Raw genomic sequence first — 21,568 nt, 5'->3', positions numbered from 1 at the left:
GTTATGCAAATAAAGTTAGGTGCCTAGCCCTTGCGCTCTCATAACATCCAGTATATTCCTGAATTACTGCATTTGGCATATGGTATTAAAAATTCTGTTTCCACATCTATCTCCCCCACTAACATCTCTTTAAGAACAGGAACCAGGGCTGGGCCAGGCGTGGTGGCTCACACCTGTAATCCCAGCACTTTGGGAGGCCGAGCGGGCAGATCACAAGGTCAGGAGTTCAAGACCAGCCTGGCCAACATAGTGAAACCCCATCTCTACTAAAAATACAAAAATTAGCCGGACATGATAGTGTGCGCCTGTAGTCCCAGCTACTCAGGAGGCTGAGGCAGGAGAATTGCTTGACCTGGGGGGCGGAAGTTGTGGTGAGCCAAGATCGTGCCACCGCACTCGAGCGTGGGCAACAGAGTGAGACTGCATCTCAAAAAACAAACCAACAAACAAAAAAAGAATTACCTCATTCTTTTTAATGGCTGAATAGTGTTCTTTATGATGAATATGTACCATAATTTATTTATTCATTCTCTTATTGAATGATATTTGCTTTCAATTTTTCACTATTACAAATAATTCTCCAGTGATTGTCCTTGAACAAATATTCTCATGCTGTTGTTCATGTAATTCTGTAGGAGAAATTCCTTTTTTTTTTCTTTTTTTTTTTTTTCTGAGACAGAGTCTCACTCTGTCTCCCAGACTGGAGTGCAGTGACATGATCATAGCTCACTGTAAGCTCAAACTCCTGTGCTCAAGCTGTCCTGCTGCCTCAGCTTCCCAAGTAACTATAGGCACATGCCACCATGCCTGGCTAATTTAAAACATTTTTTTTTTTCTTTAATGCTGGGGTCTTGCTGTGATGCCCAGTCCAATCTCAAATTCCTGGCCTCAAGTGTGGGATAAAAGTAGAACTGTTGAAGGAGAGATGCATTTTCATTTTGTGTTAACAAGTCACTCACAAAAAGGTGATACCCATTTGCAGTTCCTGCAATAGGTATTAAAGTGCTCTTGTCCCCACACGCTCACTGACACTGAGTATTAATGGAAGATCTGCTCTTGTTTGTAGCCCTAGGAAAGAATCCAGTTTAGAGGAGGAGTTTGTAAGTTATAAGAAAAAGAGATGATTGACAGGCTATAGTCACAGAGGGGATGGGTCAAGATGGTATCAAGAGTGCAAATAAAAGGTAATTTTTTTTGAGACATTAGGAGAGGAATAGTAGATGGGTGAATATGGAAATAAATACAAATGAAGGAAGAAATTTTTCATGTAGTCATCTTTATTTTAGGGAAATTAGAAGCCAAGTTCCCAGTTGAGATGGAGGATTACCAAGATGGAATTTTGAATAAAGGTACAGAAAAGCTTCTTTGAAAATGCTGTAAAGAAGCAGAAGGCAGTCAGTATTGGGAGTTCGACTGAGCTGAGAATGAATCAATTTTGGAGAAGCCAATGGTTGGGGTCACATTAATTTTTCTACAAGAACAAGCAGAGATGTAGTCATTGGATTTGCCTGGGTTTGGGGCCTCTGGGTTGACATAAATTTATATAACATTCACAATAAGGTACTTTTATTTTCCGTATTTTCCTGTTCCATGAGTGCAATTTGTATAACCCTAAGTTACACATCTTCTGGTTGGTCTGCAGAGGAAAATGACCTCTGTGTTCTGATTTTAAAAAAAAAGGAGAGAGTATCACTTGTACATTTCCTTGTGCCTACTTTATTAAGCCATATAACTAATGATTTTATTTTCTTTATATAATTCTGAACATAAAACCATTTACTTTCTTGGTTTTTATTAATAAATTATGATACAAGCAAACACTGCTAAAAATTCTGATCAGTATAAACCAGAGACATTTATAGAAGATTATGTGATTTGAATACTGGTCAAAGGCCACCTGGAATAAGTGATAGACCTGGCAACACTCCATTCAGCTTATTCTTGTCTAGAGATTCCCTCTGCTTCTGGGGAGTTTAAACATTTTAATTTTAGAATCTTGTGTTTTCAGTAGCTGCCTTTATGCGTTTCCAAGTCTTTTTCTTTAATTTTCACATTATTTATGGGCATGGGGAAGACAAAACCAAAGTGTCATGAGTTTGTTGTGAACAAACATGAAGAGGGAACAATGAGAGAGAACACATCATTAGAATATTTCTCCCTAAAATAAGAAAATATTATAAGAGGAAATGTGCTAATGGTGGGAACACAGTTTAATAGAGAAGAAAATATGTACATGTGTTCATTTTCATTAAAATGCCTATTCTATATTTGTCTTGTTGACCTTTCAATGAAATTGTGTAAGTATGGAGTCTAGTTCTTCTACATGCACTGTTACACTACTTCTTACATACTCTGGGTACATAATAAATACCGATAACAATTGAAAATTAGAAACACAAATGCATTTGTGTGAGGCACATTGGTGATATTTTAATCCCTAGTATTCATTTTTAGTACTTGGAAAACATCTTAGATATGCAAGTCTTGTTTTAGCATACTTTTTATTTCTATAGATAGCCTGGTTCTTAGTCATACTCTGTGACTTTATTAGCTGTTTCATCAGTTTGAATCTTATTTCCCCAAATCCCAGTGTGAGCTTTTTGAGAATAAAGACCATTTCTTTTCCAAAATTGTTGTGACAGGACACAAAATAGATGTTGAGTAAATTACTTAAATTACACCTCAATAAAAAGTAAGATAAAGTTCTTAATGAATTGCATTTAAACCCATATTGAATTTAAATATCTGTATGCTCTGTGTCCCCTTCTGTGCCTTCAACAGTTCATTCATCGTTGTTCTTTCAGTTTATTAAAGTCAAACTGCGATGGCTGGCTGCTTGGAACATCATCATCCGTTAAAAAGTACCAAGAAACCCCAAACAGTGGAGAGAATAGGAAGGAGAAGAAGACAGTTGGGTTTCATTCGCATATGAAAGATGATGCCCAGTGGTCATGTCAAAAGAAAGATACGTATAGACCCCAAAGAGGTAAGTTTAACAACTGTAGTGGCAAAATGAGAAGCTGGTAGGTGAAGGTAGTTGCTAGCCAGTGAATTTCAGATGATTTCCTACAATGCTGAGCAAAAGTCAAATGTTTACGCACTGAAGTGTGCCTGCAAGGCCACAGATAACACATTTACTAGATTAGTGAATTGTATCTGCGTTTTTTTTAGAACACTGGAATGAAAAACTGTATCCAACTTGCCCCTCTTTTTGCAAGCAATAACTGTTAAGAATTAGTCAGCAGTAAGTGTGGTCATAGACTAAAATAATGTTCCAAGTGAGTAAAGAGGGTAAGATACTGAACATAAATCTGGAAAAATAAACCCTAACAACTACAGTTAATCCTCAATTGACTGGAATCATGGGGAGGGTGGAAGAGAGGTCATGGACAACTCCCCATATTGTGACTAAAGCAAAATCTCACAAGTGTAAAGCATATTTTGCCTAGCAGTCTTTTTAAGTGTCAGTAATACTTCCTGTTATTTGTGGTAGATTTTAAAGAAATCAATTATAAATAACTATGTTAAATGTTGAGTGAAGCCAATTTATTTGTTTCCCAGTTCCAGGAGAGGCTTTTGGCTTAATCTATCCTGGCATCCTTACAATCAACTTTGGAAAAGAATGGAGCAAATCTGAGCTTTATTGTACAGAAAAGATGTACAGGAAACAAAGGCCCAAAAAGATGTCTGAGCCCTCTCCTGCTCACACTTCTTTCCTAGGTGTCTTTTTTCCCTTCTCACAACCATTAATCCTGATTTCCTTCTTATTTACCTGTTTTTCTACTGGGCCAGGACCTTTCTACCTCTGGTGTCATGCAACCTACTTTTCATAATCTCTGTAGCCACTCTTACATTTATTTATTTGAAAATTGGGCAGTGCTTTGTGAGATCTTGCAGTTGTGTATCTCCCTGCCTTTTTTCATCTGCTACTAGCTCTGTCATGCTTTTTTGGTTTGATTATGATTAATCTAGAAATTGTTTAATCCTATTCCACATAATTGAGAGATGATAATTCGTTCAAATTTTGGGAGGGAGGACTATCCACAATTTGAAATAAAAGCAAAAGTACGTTTTGTTTGACATAAGGCAAAGAAAGGTTTTGTAGACTTCCATTGCTTTAGAACAACTTAGAAGTTTCTTTTTGGACATTGCTTCCAAAAATAAAACTTAAATTGAAGAAACTTTATGAGGTAGAATCTTTACTTTCTCTGTTAGCGGTCCTTCAGAAATGGAAAACCCTTACCTCAGCTTCCTCTGCTCTTAGTCATTGCACTTTGGAGAGCGAAGAACTAGTCGCAACTGGTGTGGTGGTTACACTGCGAAGCTTAACATAGTCTTCGGTTAACTTGTCTTCAAATTTGTGTTGTGTGGCAGCACTAAGATAAAATGGCAAAATGAGAAAAAATATAGTGTAATAGCAAAAGAACAAATAACTTGTGTTATTGGTTAAGACCACAGCAACAGTAGAAAGCAGCAATTGAAAAGGCACTTTGAGAAAGATATCATCAGGCCAGCCCTTGCTGTGGTGGAGGTTAATCTCTCCTGGGCCTAGCTACAGAAGCCAGAAGCCTGAAAAGGGCTTGTGTCCAAAAAAAATCAATTTCTAATTTGAAACAAAATCATTTTTGACTAACAGGGGTTCAGAACCCATTACTTTTTGCTGTATAGTCTGCTGACATTTCAGCACTTTCTGTTGTGCACAATGAATCCTAATAGTCATTTTATAATGTTGCTATACCAATCAATTTAACCAAGAGAAAGCTGTTACAATTCTGCAAAGTTTTCAGGAACAGTTTTCACTCATGGTTTTATTTTTTCTTCCATTAGGCTTTTTTCCCCTTTTTTTTTTGTGGGGGTGGGGGAAGGTTGTAGTGTTGCAGTAAAAAAAAAAAAAAAAGAATAGAAACTTTTTCATCTTTTTAAGAGTTTTTATTTTAAGGCATTCACAGAAACTACTGACTCTTTTCTACTCATGAAGAAGACCGTCTTGTATTTTCCTTTTCTTTTATTCTAATATGGAGCTTTTAGCAAAATTATGATCTACATGACCATTAAAGAGGCTAAAGTTGCCCCCCTTTGAGCCATTCTGCCCATTGCACAGCTAGTGTATGCAGATTATAATACAGGGCAAAGTTATTGCATTGGCATTTGCTGTGGCACCCAACCAAATGGGAGATATAAACTTTCCATGGATGCGCAGTAGACTTGGAAACCCTGTTTATCCTAAGGCCGATGACCTGGCACTAATCACCTAAGTTACACTGCTTGGTTTAGCACCTTCTTAATTGCTTTAATACACTTTTCTTCTGTCTTATATCTTTTGTTTCTTTTGCTGTTATCCTTTACTCATTAAGTACTACATAGGACATTTACTACAGGACCATTAATCTTTATTACCAGTCTCTTACTCCCTTACCTCTCCTATCCTCCTCACCATTCTGCCAGCTTTATGATGCTAAACATGTGGGGGAAAAAAAAAACAGACTATTGTCTCAAGAAACAACCTTATGATAGCAAAGATATGTACAGTATTGTCAAAATTACACTTAAGATATATAAACTTGTTCATTCATCAGTTTTAGTTGCTTTTATTGAGCAATGTCAAACAGGGAGATAATACTTGGGAAAATCTAAACTTGAATAAAGAACTTTTAAAAGGCATAAATCTGGAAACACCTGATCTTCATTCCTCTTTTTTCCTCCCTTGCAGCCTCAAAACATTTTCCACCAGCTTGCCTAGAACCTCCCTTTCCTGAGCAATCATCAATATTCCCTTTTATCAGAACCCTCAAAGCTGAGGGCATTTTTTCTTGTTATGGTGATGGGCTAGCAGAGGCTGTGAAGCCACTGAGTGTGCAATTTCCAGAACTGAAATGTTAAACCTCTGAGCTTGGCACTGCCCCTTCCTAAGTCAGGCTGTAAAACCTGACTTTGGCCGCTCCCTTCCTCCTTTTCATTCCTCCTTCATGAAACTCTTAAATTCCCTTAAAGTGTTGGCAGAGGCTGAACCTAGGATAATTTGGATTTACCTGATGGTATAGATTGTGCCCTTCATTTTGCCTTTGGGGTTTTCTTAGGTTATATGATTTTATATAGCAGCTGCCACTGGTTGAGATCCCCTAGTAACTCCCAAACACTTTTTTTTCCCCACTGGACGATGATTATTCTAGACTCAGCTGAAGTAAAGAATAATCTCAGAAGCTCCTAGTTGTTCCCGTAAGTGAGCCTGTGCTTAAAATGACGTGAGTACTCTTCATAACCCCAGGTGGATTAAAGTAGGTGACATGCTTAAAGAAATGAAAATTGGAGTGTCCAAAGTACAGAAATCATTTCTATCTTGCCTCTAAGGAGCATTTCTCATGTTTCTTTAATTATTACCATCATGATCATTATTCTTTGTTCAACCATAAAGGTACCTTAAGATACTACTTCTGATACCCAGAAATCTCAGCTGAAGATACGCCAAAAGTTGATGTCTTTGTCAACAGCACATAGAATGCAAGCATCATAGAGGGCTATGAATAAACCCAGATATGTAGAATAAATTTTCCTGGCCAGTCCACTAAAAAAAGGAATTCAAATGTAGGAGACTAGTGTTAAGAGTTGATGTTGATATATATGAAATATTATCACCTAAACCAGAGGGCCTACATTTCCCGTTCTCTAAAATGGAAAGAAATTTCTCAAAACACTATGTGGTTTACTTATTTATTGTATATGTTTTGTATCTTCTCCCTCAGAATATAAGTTCCATATGTTCACTGTTGTATCCCCATCTCCTACAACATTGCTTAACATGTGGTGTGGTAGGTACTCATTATACATTTGTTGAATGAATTAACATAACGTTGTATATATTGATTTTTCTTTCGATGCCCTTATTCTGTGACTCAGGTAGACTTTTTCACCTCAGTACCTGCTGTGATTTATTGATTTAAGCAAAATATATGCTTGTCTCTTCAAAGTTCTTATGGTGATCAATTGGTAATGCTAAAGAGAAATCAGTAGAGTGGGCTCTTAAAAATAGTACTGGTCAGGTGTGGTGGGTCACGCCTGTAATCCCAGCACTTTGGGAGGCTGAGGCAGGAGGATCACCTGAGGTCAGGAATTTGAGACCAGCCTGGCCAACATGGTGAAATCCCATCTCTACTAAAAACAGAAAAAATTAGCCTGGTGTGATGGTGCATACCTATAGTCCCAGCTACTCAGGAGGCTGAGGCAGAAGAATTGCTTGAGCCTGTGAGGCAGAGGTTTCAGTGAGCCGAGATCACTCCACTGCACTCCAGCCTGGGTGACAGAGCAAGACTTTTGTCTTAAAAAAAAAAAAGTGCTGCCTTAGGAGTCAAGAAAATATGGGGGGAGGGGGTTCTATTGTCTTGTATTCTAATTGAAGTTTAATTTATATACACTAAATTGTAGAGGCTTTAAATGTATAGTGTGATAAATTTTGAAAAGTATATATACCCATGTAACCACTACGCCAGTTAAGATATAGTACATTTCCATTTTCAATAAATCCTCGTCCTCTTTTCTAGTCAATCCTCCTGAGGCCTTTCCTCTTGGGTTGCTGATGGCTGCCTTCTCACTGCATCCTCACATGGCCTTTTCTGTATGTGCATCCCAGGAAACGCTTCCGCTTCTTATAAGGACACCAGCCACTCTCAGGCCTACCCCTATGACCTCATTCAACTTAACTACCTCTTTAAAGGTCTTGTCTCCAAATATAGTCATATTTTGAGGTGTCCTGGACTTTAGAACTTCAGATTACTTAGGGAAGGCACAACTAAGTCCATAACCACTTTCTTTCCAATTTTTGTGCCTTTTCTTTCCCTTTCTTATCTAATCAGACCATTTAGGGGTTTTATTACAATATAGAATACAATGAAAAAAGTAGACTTCCATGCCTTGTTCCCAACCTTGTAGGGAAAAGATAGTCTTTCACCATTAAGTATGATTTTAGCTGGAGGCTTTTTTTTTTTTTTTTTTGAGAAGCAGTCTTGCCCTTGTTGCCCAGGCTGGAATGCAATGGCGCTATATCGGTTCACTGCAACCTCCACCTCCTGGGTTCAAGCAGTTCTTTTGCCTCAGCCTCCTGAGTGGCTGGGATTACAGGTGTGCACTACCACACCCGGCTAATTTTTTTTTTTTTTTTTTTTTTTTTTTTTTTTTTTTTTTTTTTTTTTTTTTTTGAGACAAGAGTCTTTGCTCTTGTTGCCTAGGCTGGAGTGCAATGGCACAATCTCGGCTCACCACAACCTCCGCCTCCTGGATTCAAGCGATTCTCCTGCCTCAGGCTCCCAAGTAGCTGGGACCACAGGTGCCCACCACCACGCCTGGATAATTTTTTGTATTTTTAGTAGCAACAGGGTTTCACCATGTTGGTCAGGCTGGTCTCAAACTCCTGACCTCAGGTAGCCACCACACCAGGGAAGCTGGAGGCTTTTTGAAAATGCTCTTTATCGGGCTGAGAAAGTTTCCTCCTAGTTTGCTGAAAGTCTTTATCATAAAGGGGTGTTGAATTTCATCAAAATTTTTTTCTGTGCTTATGATCATGTTATGTTTTTTTCTTCTCAGAAAGTAGTTTAATGACTACACTGATTGGGAGATATTGGGGTGGTATTTTTTTTTTTTTTTTTTGGTAGTGACCTTGTCAGCTTTGGGTATCAGAGTTATGCTAGTGTCATACATGCATCAGGAAGACATCAGTGGAAATGGTGTGGTAGGTACCTTCAGGGCCTCATCTCTCCCAAGAAACAGTGAAAAATCTTGCAAAAACTGTCAGAATCTACCTTATCGGAACTCTGGAGGATAGTGAAAGATTTACAGAAACAAAACCGATTCTTAGGAGAAAAGCTACTGAAGCATTGTAGGAGGACTTTTCTAGAGTTAACTTAGTCTTGCCCTACCCCAAGCTTGCCCAACCCGCAACCTGTGGGCCATATGTGGCCCAGGACAGCTTTGAATGTGGCCCAACACAAATTTGTAAACTTTCTTGAAACATTATGAGATTTTTTTTTGCAGTTTTTTTAAAGCTCATCAGCTATCATTAGTGTATTTTATGTGTAGTCCAAGACAGTTCTCTCAGTGTGTCCTAGGGAAGCCAAAAGATTGGGTGCCCTTCCCTCCCCTCTTCCCAGCGTGGCAGCAGTCTGAAAGATGGCAGCCTGAGTTCCAGGTGTTAGTATCTGCCCTCTGGAGAAGCACAGCAGACTCTGTTCTCAAGGGATTGTTTCTCTGTTTTAACCTGTCTGTGGATTCCCTAAAGGGCTGAGACCAGGAGCCTGCCTTTGTTTTGTTTGACTAAACTTTCTCTGGGCAGAGAGTGGCTACATATAGGACATTCCTTGAAAACACTGAAAATCAGATGAACACACCACTGGCGCCTGGGGTTTAAAAAAGTAAATAACAATGAGGCAAACAATAGACACACCAAAAAGTTAGATAATCTAGAATAAATAGAAGATCTGAATAGACCTATATAACAAGTAAAAAGATTGAATCAGTAATCAAAACCTCCCAACAAAACAAACCAACGACCAGATGGCTTCACTGATGAATTTTACCAAACATTTAAAGAATTAACACAGATTCTTCTCAGACTCTTCTGAAAAATTAAGAGGAAGAAATACATCCTAATGAAACAGGAAAAGTTCACCTATCCCCCTCGCAGGGTTTGTAACGGGGGAGTGGCTCGCTTCTTCAGTGCCCTGCTGCTCAAACCTCTAGGGGGAGCATGCAGACGGGCAGGCTGTGGGGCTCCCACCCCATGGCAGCATCTGGAGGTGAATGTCTACAGCTCCTGAAGCGCCAGTGGGCTTATGCTGCTGTGTGCTCTTTTAGTTTTGCCGTCTATAGGTGGCTTGTGTTAACCAGCTCAATTAGACCCTTTACCTGTCACAAGGACAGAGGGCTTTCTGTTTCCCGGGTTCTTGCCTTAGTGTACGGGAAAAACTGGATCACATGTGGGCTTGGAGAATGAATGCAAGGTTTTATTTAGTGATAGGAGTAGCTCTCAGCAGATGGATGGGGAGTCAGAAGGGGGATGGAATGGGAAGGTAGTTTTACCCTGGAGTTGGGCTGCTTAGCGGCTGGACTCTCTTCCAGCCGCTCTGGCCAAATTCCCCTCGCTGTCTGCATCGTTCCACCAGTCAGTGGCCTGCCAGTGGTATCTGCCTGGTGCCTGTTGGTATGTTCTTACGCTTCTCTCGGCATCCAGCTGCTTGGGTGCTCTTCTGCCAGTGTGTTCCTCTTGACATCCACCAGCTTCTGTCCCTTCCCACTAGGGTCTTGGGGTTTTTATGGGCACAGGATGTGGGGGTGGCAGGCCAGGGTGGTCTTGGAAAATGCAACATTTGGGTGCCAAGCAGGAGTGCTTGTCCTCACCTTGGTCCATGGGCACAGGCCCAATGGTGGAACCCTCACCAGGGACCCTGCCCTTTTCCTCCCTGCATTTCCCTGCCCCCCTCCCTTAAGAGGCCAGCATTACCCTGATATCAAAGCCAGAGACAGATGTCACAAGAAAAGCAAACTATAGACCAGTATTCTTTATGAATATGGATTAAAATATAGTTAACAAAATACTAACAAGCCGAATACAGCTTATTAAAAGGATTATACATCATAACTAAGTGAGATTTAGCCCAGGAATACAAAGGCAGTTCAACATACAAAAATCAATGAACGTAATACACATTAATAGAATGAATAACCTGATGATCATCTCAGTTTACACAGAAAAAGCATTTGACAGTCCAACATTCTTTCATGATATCTGCCCAACTTTATAGGAAATTGTTGACTCTGCCATAGTAGGTCACCAAGGACAAGGAGAGGTATTGGAAGAGTACACATGAAAAGTTGTTATAGGACACAACAGAAGTGTCACATACAATATCCACTGGCCTTCCACCTGACCACACTTAATTACAAGGAGGACTGGGGAATATAATCTAGCTGTGTACCTAGGAAGAAGGAAGGGGTACATTTTGGTGGATAACTGACAGCATCTGCCACAACAGCATTCTTCATAATAGCCCCAAACCAGAAATACTCCAAATGTCCCTCAATAGCAGAATGGATAAAAAGTCACAAATGCATACAATGGAATAGTACTTAGCAAGTAAAACAACGAAACTGCAGTACATAAAAATTATCAGCATAGGTAAATTTTGCAGACAATTTAAGCAAAAGAAGTCTCAAAAATAATATATATAATACGTTTCTATTTTTATAAAGTTCAAAAGCAACAAAGCTAAATGACATATTTAACCAAACACATAAATGGTAGAACTATAAAGCATAGAAAGGAAATAATTATTAGAATAGTTGGAGTCTCTGGAGGCAAGAAGGAATTGTGACTGGGGATGGATATTGGTGATGTATCTGGGTGGCAGTGCTGCCAGGGCTTGCTTTCTTGAGCTGGGAATGGATTACACTGGTTTTGTTTAAACTGAGTAGATAATATGGCTCAGCTGTTTAAAAATATAAAATAAAACAAAGGGCCCAGAAACAGAGTTTTCTTAAACATTGAGCTCTAAGAAAAAAAATTACCATGAAATATACCCAGTTATATCTAAATAGAACATGATCCATTATAATCAATTCCATCTGTGCATGTGAAAATATATGTGCGTGTTTATGTAAATACATTCACATATATTACATGTATATAAAATACACATTTATATATGAAATCAGTCAGCCTAGTAATATTCTTACCAGCATTTTTATTTTTTATTTATTTTTATTTATTTATTTATTTATTTATTTTTGAGACAGAGTCTGGCACTGTCTCCTGGACTGGAGTGCAGTGGCATGATCTTGGCTCACTGCAACCTCTGCCTCCCAGGTTCAAGCGATTCTTCAGCCTCAGACTCCTGAGTAACTGGGATTTCAGGTGCCTACCACTAGGCCCAGCTAATTTTTTGTGTTTTTAGTAGAGATAGGGTTTCACTATGTTGGCCAGGCTGATCTCAAACACCTGACCTCATGATTTACTCGCCATGGTCTCCCAAAGTGCTGGGATTACAGGCCTGAGCCACCGCACTCTGCCAGCATTTTTATTTTTTTTAAGCATATGTTATTATTGTGTGTGTGTGTCTGTGTTTGTGTGTGTGTGTGTTTAAATATACGGGAATATAGAGTTCCATGAATATGCATAACTGTAATTGTTGGTATACTTAATACTAAATAAAATTTATAAACGGAACAAATACAATTAAAAGCTGATATATAGCTTTGTGGAAATGCAATAAGGAATAGAACTTAGAGAATTAAGGAAAAAGAACAGTTAAACTTGGTCTGTGCTTTACAGCAATCATTCTTATCCTTTTCAGGGTCCCATACCCTTTCAGAATTTGGTAAAAGATATGGTTTATTTCTTCAGAAAAATAAATGAGCACACGTATATACATTGTTGTGCTTACAATTATGAGGTATAATTCTTCAATTATAAAAGTCCCTGGACCATCTGTTAAAATTCCTTCTATAAATTGTCCCCAGGTATTCTGTGATAGTGACCAAAAAGATAACTTATATTCTGTCACTACCAAGCATTTCTTCTTCCCTTTCACCTCACTCACAAATCCCTTTCAGTTGTTTCTACCCCTATTTGTCCATCTTAATTTCCTCTTAATCACCCAGGATTCTACCCAGACAATTGTATTAGCAGTGAACTGCTTTGCCTGCCTTTGTTCTATCTATTCCACTCTATTCTAAATTCTGCCTCAAAATTAATCTCTCCAAAGACCAGTTTGTTTTTTTTTTTTTTTTTTTTTTTTTTTTTTTTTGTTTTGAGACAGAGTCTCGCTTAGTCGCCCAGGCTGGAGTGCAATGGCGCGATCTCGGCTCACTGCAAGCTCCGCCTCCCGGGTTCACGCCATTCTCCTGCCTCAGCCTCCCGAGTAGCTGGGACTACAGGCGCCCGCCGCCTCGCCCGGCTAATTTTTTGCATTTTTTTTAGTAGAGACGGGGTTTCACCGTGTTAGCCAGGATGGTCTCGATCTCCTGACCTCGTGATCCGCCCGCCTCGGCCTCCCAAAGTGCTGGGATTACAGGCGTGAGCCACCGCGCCCGGCCGGTTTTTTTTTTTTTTTTTTTTTTTTTTTTATCATTGTTGTTACTGTTTTATTTTTGAGTCCCTCTAAAATAAGGCTTACAAGTTTGCCATACAGAGCCAAACTGACCTTGATTACATTCAAAATCCAGCTTTGCTCTTACCAGCTGGGTGATATTGGACATGCTTCTTGACCTTTTTACAATTTCTACTTCCTTATCTATAAAATAAGGATAATAATATAATTTAAAGACTGTTATAAGGATTAATGAGATACTGCATTTAAAGTGATTAGCAGGGTACAAGGACATAGGGATGTTCAATAAATATTTCCTGACTAAATGAAATATTTAGCCTTTAGGTTTTCAATTTAATGCTTTTGCTAACGTAAGTCTCTGTCTCCCATTTCATACTTGTCATTGTTTCCTATCAAAGAATCCTACCTCCTGCATCAAATGTTCCCCCAAATCCTATAGCCAAATGTGAACTCTCCCATTTCTTAATTCCTCAGACTTTTCATAGTACTTATTACAGCAGCATAACATAATGGCCAAAGCTCTCGGTTCATCTTGGACATAGATACTAGCTCCATCACTTATAGCTCAGTGACCTTGGGCAGGTCACATAGGCTCTTTATTGCTTATTTTCCCTATCTGCAAATTTGTTATAAAGATATTATCACAAAAAGTTTTTATGAAAATAAAAAATAATTTCTAAAAAAGGTAAAACAATAGAGATAGAGAGGGGGGCTAGGACCAGACTAAGGCTGGGAGCAAGTATTACCTACAAATGGGCAAGGGGGAACCTTCTGAAGCAAGGAAATATTCTAAAACTGGATTTTAGAAATATGTAAGTACCATGCAAATTTAAAAAAAAAATGGCTTGTAGCCATGCTTTCATAGCTATATAAAGTTACTATTTATCAAACTCTACAGTTAAAATGAGTAAATTTTATGATACTCAAATTATACCTCAATAAAACTTATATACACACTAAGCATATTGTATGTGTTAGCAGTTATTACCTTATACTGCCTTGTGTTATCTGTGGTTTTGGTTTTGTTTTTTTCTTGAGACAGTCTTGCTCTGTTGCCCAGGCTAGCGTGCAGTAGCATGACCATAGCTCACTGCAGCCTCAACCTCCTGGGCTCAAGGGATCCTCCTGCCTCAACCTCCTGAGTAGCTGGGACTAGGACTACAGGCACGTGCCACCACACCTGGCTAATTTTATTTCATATAGAAACAGGATCTTGCTATGTTGCCCAGGCTGGTCTCCAACTCCTGGCCTGATCCTCCTGCCTTGGCCTCCCAAAGTGCTCGGATTACAGGTGTGAGTCACTGAGCCCATCCTCTGTGTCTCTTTATGTGATTGTCAAGAATGTCTTGTGTCCTTACTCTCATACCTTCCTTCCCCTCCCTATTAACTAAGCCTGAGCTTAATCCTGGCACTGGCCAGTATTAATATGTACTTGTTTGGGTTGAGGGTACCACAGATTTCTATATATAAAGAAGACTGAATTGTGCATTTAGAGGCTGGTCTTTTACATCTACACATAATAGATTAGTGGGACCCCATCTCTACAAAAATAAAAATAAAAAATTAGCCTGGCATGGTGGCACACATTTGTAGTCCCAGATACTCAAGAGGCTGAGGCAAGAGGATTACTTGGGCCCAGGAGGTCAAGATTGCAGTGAGCTGTGATTGCAGCACTGCACTCCAACCTAGTGATAGAGTGAGACCCTGTCTCAGTGAACAGACAAACAGAGTAGAGAATAGTTGACATAAAGAGTATAGGTTTTGAAGTCAAGGATAATGGTGATCATTTTGATGCTAATCACTGTAGCCATAAGACTCTAGCCTTCTCTATGCCTGATGATTTCAGGTTGCACGCAACCTGTTGCCATTCCCAAAGTTAGCATACTGCACTCCTGGCATTTTAGGGTCTGGTATTCCCAGCACTCCAAAGTTTTGGTTATTTGAATACTCTCCCTTTTGTCAAAGAGTGGATCTTCCCAAATAACTTCATGCATCCCGGATAACAGTTTTCAAAGAACCAAAAGAAGAACTGTGAATGTGATTCTTATAGTCTTCCAAGATAAATATAGCGGTATTTTATGTTGTTTAGAAACTAATAATAACTGAAAAATAAAATAAAAATAATATTTCTGTCCATACCATCTTTTTATTTTGCACTGCAGAAGAGAAAAGTAATTACAAATAAAACATTGCTTGTTGGAAAGGAATTGAGGCCAAGTCAGGCAGTTCCTGGGAGGATAAACTATTGCTTAGGAACTTTCCCATGGCACTCGAATGAATACTACTTGAGCATATCTTCCAATTAAGACATGTGTTTTAGCCAATGTTGAGTTCTCTAAAAGAAACTTTCCAGAGTTATATATATCTTGAAAGTGTTTTAAAGAGGATCAATGTAATTTGGAGGGTTTAGAGGTACAAAGTGCTGGAATCTTTCTTATGAAAGTTAAAGGGAACAAAATAAAACATCCCACCTCTTTGGGCATTTTCACAGTAAATCAAGATCAGCAGGGGTTTGCTAGGCAATCAGGTTTAAAAACAAAATCTCTGGTTAGTCTGTCACTGCACAAATATATTTTCTTGAAGTACATTATAGATTTCCCATGTTTACAAAACCGAAGAGAGTTTTTCATATGCCATTGTTACATTTCAGGGAAACAAGTGGCTTACCTTTGAAGCTTGGACATTCCTATAACGTCTTATATATTTACTGAGAATGAACTTTTCCATTTTCTTTTATCGAATGCCCAAATTATTTTCTTTATTGTTCATATAGGTACAATGACAGGAGTTAGAAAAGATGCGTCCACATCTCCTATGCCAACAGGAAGCCTAAAGGATTTTGTCACCACAGCCTCACCATCATTACAGCACACCACCTCCCGGTGAGCTTCAGAGATTCTTTAGTTTTTAATATTCTCCCTATGAGAGTATTTTTTGAAGTTTATTTAATAGGGAATGGAAAAATCTTGACAACTCTTAGTGATTCTTTCTCAAGAGAGATCCTTCTTTTGAAGCATCTAGATTTGGCCAGTTTGAACCATATGGAGTCCTATTCTTTATACATTCTCTTTGTTAGTTGATCATGGTAATGGGAAGGGCTTCCATAGAAACCTAAATAAAGCTAAACCTATCCTTCACCAGAAAGTCTCTTTAGCAGCAGGTCTTTTCCAGTTTATCACAGAGGAGTTATACACTTAGACTATAAGTTTAACTAGCTGAAATCATTGATATTGAACATGATAGTGGCTTTTGTACTAGTTAAAGGAATACCAACATTTACTTATACCAGACACATTTGAGGGGTTAAGCATTTGATCAGCCTTTTCTGGAGTCAGGGAAAGAAATGTATTATTTCAAATTTCTTATATCTAATAAACCAACTCCCACATTATGCAATTAAGGCTGAATATATAAACATCAATACCAAAAGGGCTTGGTTTATGTTTCCTCAGGGATATGATTGGTTTTAAGCACTTAAATTCATAGCAGCTTATCAAATGAATTGAATATAAATGTTAAGACTTAATTTGTAGTTAATTTAAAGTCCACTGGCTGTGCAAAGTAGAAATGCCCAAATTACAAGTCTCAAGTCTGATGATTTTAAAGATGTACTCTAAAATTTATTCTTTTGGTTTGAAGTAATTTCAAAAGGAAGAGAAAGATTATTTATTCCTCCTCTAAAAAGTTGTATTCCAGACCAGTGCCTATAGATATGCTGTTCCACAGAAGCCAAACCTAGGAAACAGTGTGTTCATCCTATTTTGGCTCTTTTTGTCATTCCTTTAATTCTGGAGCTGGAAATGTAAGCATCTTAAAGAACTTTTGAGAAATGACTCCAACACAAAAGATAATAACAGTAGCTGCCATCTATTAAGTATCTGCCATGTCCCCAGGACCTTGCCAAGCCCTTTATATGCATTGTCTGATTTAATCTTCACAACTTTATGAGGTGGTACTATTATCCCCATTTTTAGAATTAGGAAACTAAGTCTCAGAGACATTGAAAAACGGTCTAAGGTCACATAGCTAATAACGGGCAAAGCCAGCATTTCAGACTCCAAACCTTGTAATCTTAAATATTGTAATAGTTGAGAATGACAACCTCTCTATTTTGGAGGCCACACACAATCAAAAAGAGAATTTAACTAGTTTGCCACATCCTTTCACTGTTGCTGCTTTTTTTTTTTTTTTTTTGAGATGGAGTCTCGCTCTGTTACCAGGCTGGAGTACAGTGGTGCAATCTCAGCTCACTGCAACCTCCACCTCCCGGGTTCAAGCAATTCTTCTGCCTCAGCCTCCCAAGTAGCTGGGACTACAGGTGCCCATCACCATGCCCGGCTAATTTTTTTTTTTTTTTTTTTTTTAATAGGGACAGGGCTTCACCATGTTTGCCAGGATGGTCTCGATCTCTTGACCTCATGATCCACCCTCCTTGGGCTCCCAAAGTGCTGGGATTACAGGTGTGAGCCACCACGCCCGGCTGCTTTCTTTTATTTTTAACACTACTGTTTTTGGCATTCTGCCAAAGACCCACAGTAAGTTGTGACTCTGAAATGTTGATGGGGCTTCCTCTTTGGATCCCTTAACATTGTGGCTGAAAGCTTGTGCTCAGAGGGTCTCCATCCTAGCTCACCTTGAGGGATTCATTTGGAGGAATTAGAGGTAAAGAAGGAAGATTATCTGGATTTTCAATCTTAGTTAATTTTCCTGTTGTTAAAGATTAAAATGAGATCTTTAACACCACTTTAATATATTAATGTTTTTGATAGTTGCATTTCAGTTTAGAGGGAAGTATGAAAAAATGGAATACAATGTTTCCCCAGTAAGAGTTTTATAAAACATCCTCAGCACATACCTTTTGAATGGACCATATCAACATTGTAGAGTTTTACAAGCCCAGGTTAAAACTGCTGTGAAGAGTCATATTTACAGACTTTAAAAAAGTATTATCTATTTGTCCTTAATACTGCAGATCAGCTAAATATAGATTCTCAGAAACTTCCTAGGTAATGAGCATTTGGATTAATAAAACAATGTGTAGCACACCAGATTTTATCCTTGGAAATGCATGATGTCATCATGTAAGTCTCTTATACGAAGTACAGAGTTAAAAAAAAAAAAATTAGTACTATGAAAATCAGTTACCAAGAAGGCATAGTGGTGGCTTTCCAGATTTCAGAATCAGGATAATTTGAATTGTTTTTATTTCAAAGTGTAGAAAAGGCATTTTTTTAATAGACTACATATCAGTTACATGCAAACTCTTAATGTAAGAGAAGAGCCTATTGTTCTTTATCTCAACAAACCTTTGAAAGTACCAATGGGAACGAGAGTAAAAGCTCTTCCCCTGTCCACCTTAAATTCCAAGAATCTTCAAGACCTGCAAACAAGGATGGGGGTGAGACAGATGCCAGTGGGAGACAGGTTTTCCTTTGTTCTCTGAAAATACCTAGCAGAGTTCCATTTCATTCCATGTCCTGGTGAAAAAAACAGGTGTGGCAGAGTATCTTTCTCATTCACAGTGTTAGTTGTTAATTGTTCTCACTGCCGGCTGTCAATACTATGTAAAATTTTCATTCCCCATTCAAGATGGAAAAAGTTGTGCCTGAAAATGTTAACATTTGCATTTTTATTTGTTGATTTATTTAAAGGACAGCCTCTCCTACAGCAATCCATCACTTGGTGACACCCCAAATATGAATAATGTATTGTAGACTTGCAGTTACAATGTGTAATAAGTGCTAGAGACAGTAAAGGAATGTTAACTATGTTGCAAATGTAATTATTTATTGACTCGTAAAGTTTATTGCTTTTAAGGTTCAATAATACTAACCATAAGACATTAATATCACTTATCCTGATTTTAGCTGGGCACCTTTGTATGTAGAAATATTCATCTATCTCATGCTAACAAAATAAATATGTAATTTACAGCATAAGCAAAGGGGGCGTTAGAGTTTTCTGTGCTGAAAGCTACAATGTTTCTTTCTCTCCATTTCACTTCTGGCTCTCCACACTGATCACACACTCCTAAGCTGCCTAAGAGAATAAGCACAGTGGTCATCTTGGCACAAGAGGGTGGTGAAGCTGAATTAAATGTACCATTCATTTCTGCTTGAATGGAACAAGCAATGCCCCACAGACCACTCCACCTGGAAAGAGGAGTGGAGGGGCTCTCTCCCTGTCATTCTGAACACCTCGGGGTAGGTGAGCCTTGGTTCTAAAAGAAAGTTAAATAAATACCTTTCCTAACAAATGAATGAGTCAGAGTTTACCAAGTCTACTTGATCCTTTAGTCTCCAGTGCGAAACCAGAGCTGGGTAAGTTACCATTTGCTCCTAAAATGAATGTGTTATGAGCACAGATATAACTGATAATTAACCATTTTGTGCCTTCCAGAATTAGGTGTGTCCATTGCCAACAATAAAGATCATACAGGAAATATCTAATACTCAAAGCAAAGAAGTAATGATAATTAGCAACCATCAGCTGTAATTGTCATCTACATTAAGATGCAGAATTATGTATTTCTTCGTTATAAATAGCCTTTCTAATTGTACTTGATGTATGCCAATTTAATCAAAAAGTATACTTGCAACAGGCAGAATTTGCATTAATGTAGCTTTGGATCTTCAGGTCTTTTATTTCAAATTTGACTGGGAAAGAAGGCCTATTACAGCTGTATATCCTTTATATGTTGGTCTCTTTTTCTATTCAGGCATGTAGATCTGATACATTTTATATTAAAATGAAGATAGTATCTTCTGAGATTGCTCAATGCAACAGAAATCTTGTCACCTTTAAAAATATTGGTCAACTTTGTGTTTTTCGGTCATATGGTAACACCGTGATTGTTGGACCCTGATAAACAGAGGCACACCAGGCCTACGGCAACAGGATTAGATTCTCAGTCCCTGAAGTAAAAAGTTACTAAGGTCACTTCTCTCTATTCTTCTATGACTTCTACAAACAGTTACCGCTGGTGCTCTCCCTGTGCCTTTGTGTGTCTGTGTGTAAGATGTGAAGAAAGAAAGGGAGATTTCACCAAATCATACCCAGCTAGTGAATTTTCAGAACTGGAACTGGAATTAGCCTATTTCTAGGATGTACTGTTCACTTTTTTAGCTATTTTTTTTTTAAAGATGAGTTTTTAATGACAACAGAAAAGTGTTAAAGGTTTTTGTTTTGTTTTACTTTGTTTTGTTCCTTTTTGAGTTACTGATGGGGAAAGGTGTTGATTTTGTGAAGCTTCTTTTTTCTTGACAGGATTTGGGGAATGCTTGAGTACGTACTTTGAGGGACTTGATAAATTATTTGGGGGCTTTTAAAAAATAGTTTATTTTTATTGACACATCATAATTATACATATTTATGAGGTTCATTGTGGTGTTTCAATACAGGCATATATTGTGTAATGATCAAATCAGAGAATCTGGCACATCTGTCGCCTCATACATTTATCATTTCTTTATGGTGAAAACATTCAAACTCCTCTCTTCTAATTATTTTGAAATAGATTAGGTTAGTGCAAAAGTAATTGTGGTTTTTTCCTATTAAATGTAATGGTAAAAACTGCAATTACTTTTGCATCAACCTAATGCAATGCAGTATTGTTAACCATAGTCACCCTTCTGCGTAATAGAACATTGCAACTTATTCCTCCTAACTGTAACTTTGTACCCAATGACCCCTCTCTCCCCGTGTCCTCACCTTCCACTCTTCCTAGCCTCTAGTAATCACTATCATACTCTCTACTTCCATGAGATCAACGTTTTTAGATCCTACATACAAGTGAGATTGCTTGTTGGAAAGCAATTGAGGCCAAGTCAACCAGTTCAATATTTGTTTCTTGTGCCTGGCTTATTTCAGTTAACATAAAATCCTTCAGGTTCATCTATGTTGCCACAAATGACAGGATTTCTTTCTTTTTTATGGCTGAATAGTAGTCACTGTGTATATATACCACATTTTCACTATCCATTCATCCATTTATGGACACTTAGGTTGATTCCATATCTTGGCTATTATAAGTGCTTCAGTAAACATGGAGTGCAGATATCTCTTTGACATACTTGTTTCATTTCCTTTGGATATATACCCAGCAGTGGGACGGTTGGATCATATAGTAGTTCTTTTTGTAATTTTTTGAGGAACATCCATTCTATTTTTCATAATGGCTGTACTAATTTACATTCCAACCCAATAGTATACAAGAGTTTTCTTTCTCCAATCCTTGCCAACACTTGTCTTGTCCTTTTGGTAACAGCCATTCTGACCGGAGTAAAGTGATATTTCATTGTGGTTTTGATTTGTATTTTCCTGATGATTATTGATTTTGAGAATTCTTTCATGTACCCAGTAGCCATTTTATGTTTTCCTTTGAGAAATGTCTATTCAGGTCTTTTACCTATTTTTTTACTCACTTTGTTTTCTTGCTATTGAGTTGTTTGAATTCCTTATATATTTTGCATAGTAAC

General features: G+C 38.2%; 2 protein-coding genes across 6 annotated transcripts in view; one reads left to right on the top strand and one right to left on the bottom strand.

The window, feature by feature from the left end:
- The window catches only part of TPGS2 (tubulin polyglutamylase complex subunit 2), an 821,754-nt gene that overhangs the window by 369,233 nt on the left and 430,953 nt on the right, over positions 1 to 21,568 (bottom strand). The window lies entirely within an intron of this gene.
- The window catches only part of KIAA1328 (KIAA1328 ortholog), a 912,897-nt gene that overhangs the window by 827,951 nt on the left and 63,378 nt on the right, over positions 1 to 21,568 (top strand). For all 5 annotated transcript variants that reach the window (XR_007721060.1, XM_050767244.1, XM_050767242.1 and 2 more), the window contains 2 exons: positions 2,805 to 2,986; positions 15,865 to 15,973. Coding sequence is in view for 4 of the 5 variants with exons in the window: in XM_050767244.1 (XP_050623201.1) it covers positions 2,805 to 2,986; positions 15,865 to 15,973 (291 nt within the window). In the remaining variant the exon portion in view is untranslated. The remainder of the gene's footprint in view (positions 1 to 2,804; positions 2,987 to 15,864; positions 15,974 to 21,568) is intronic.

Source organism: Macaca thibetana, chromosome 18, assembly GCF_024542745.1.
Source record: "Macaca thibetana thibetana isolate TM-01 chromosome 18, ASM2454274v1, whole genome shotgun sequence".
Taxonomy (NCBI): Eukaryota; Metazoa; Chordata; class Mammalia; order Primates; family Cercopithecidae; genus Macaca; species Macaca thibetana.
The sequence above is the reverse complement of the archived record's forward strand: the minus strand, read 5'-3'. Positions and strand labels throughout refer to the sequence as shown.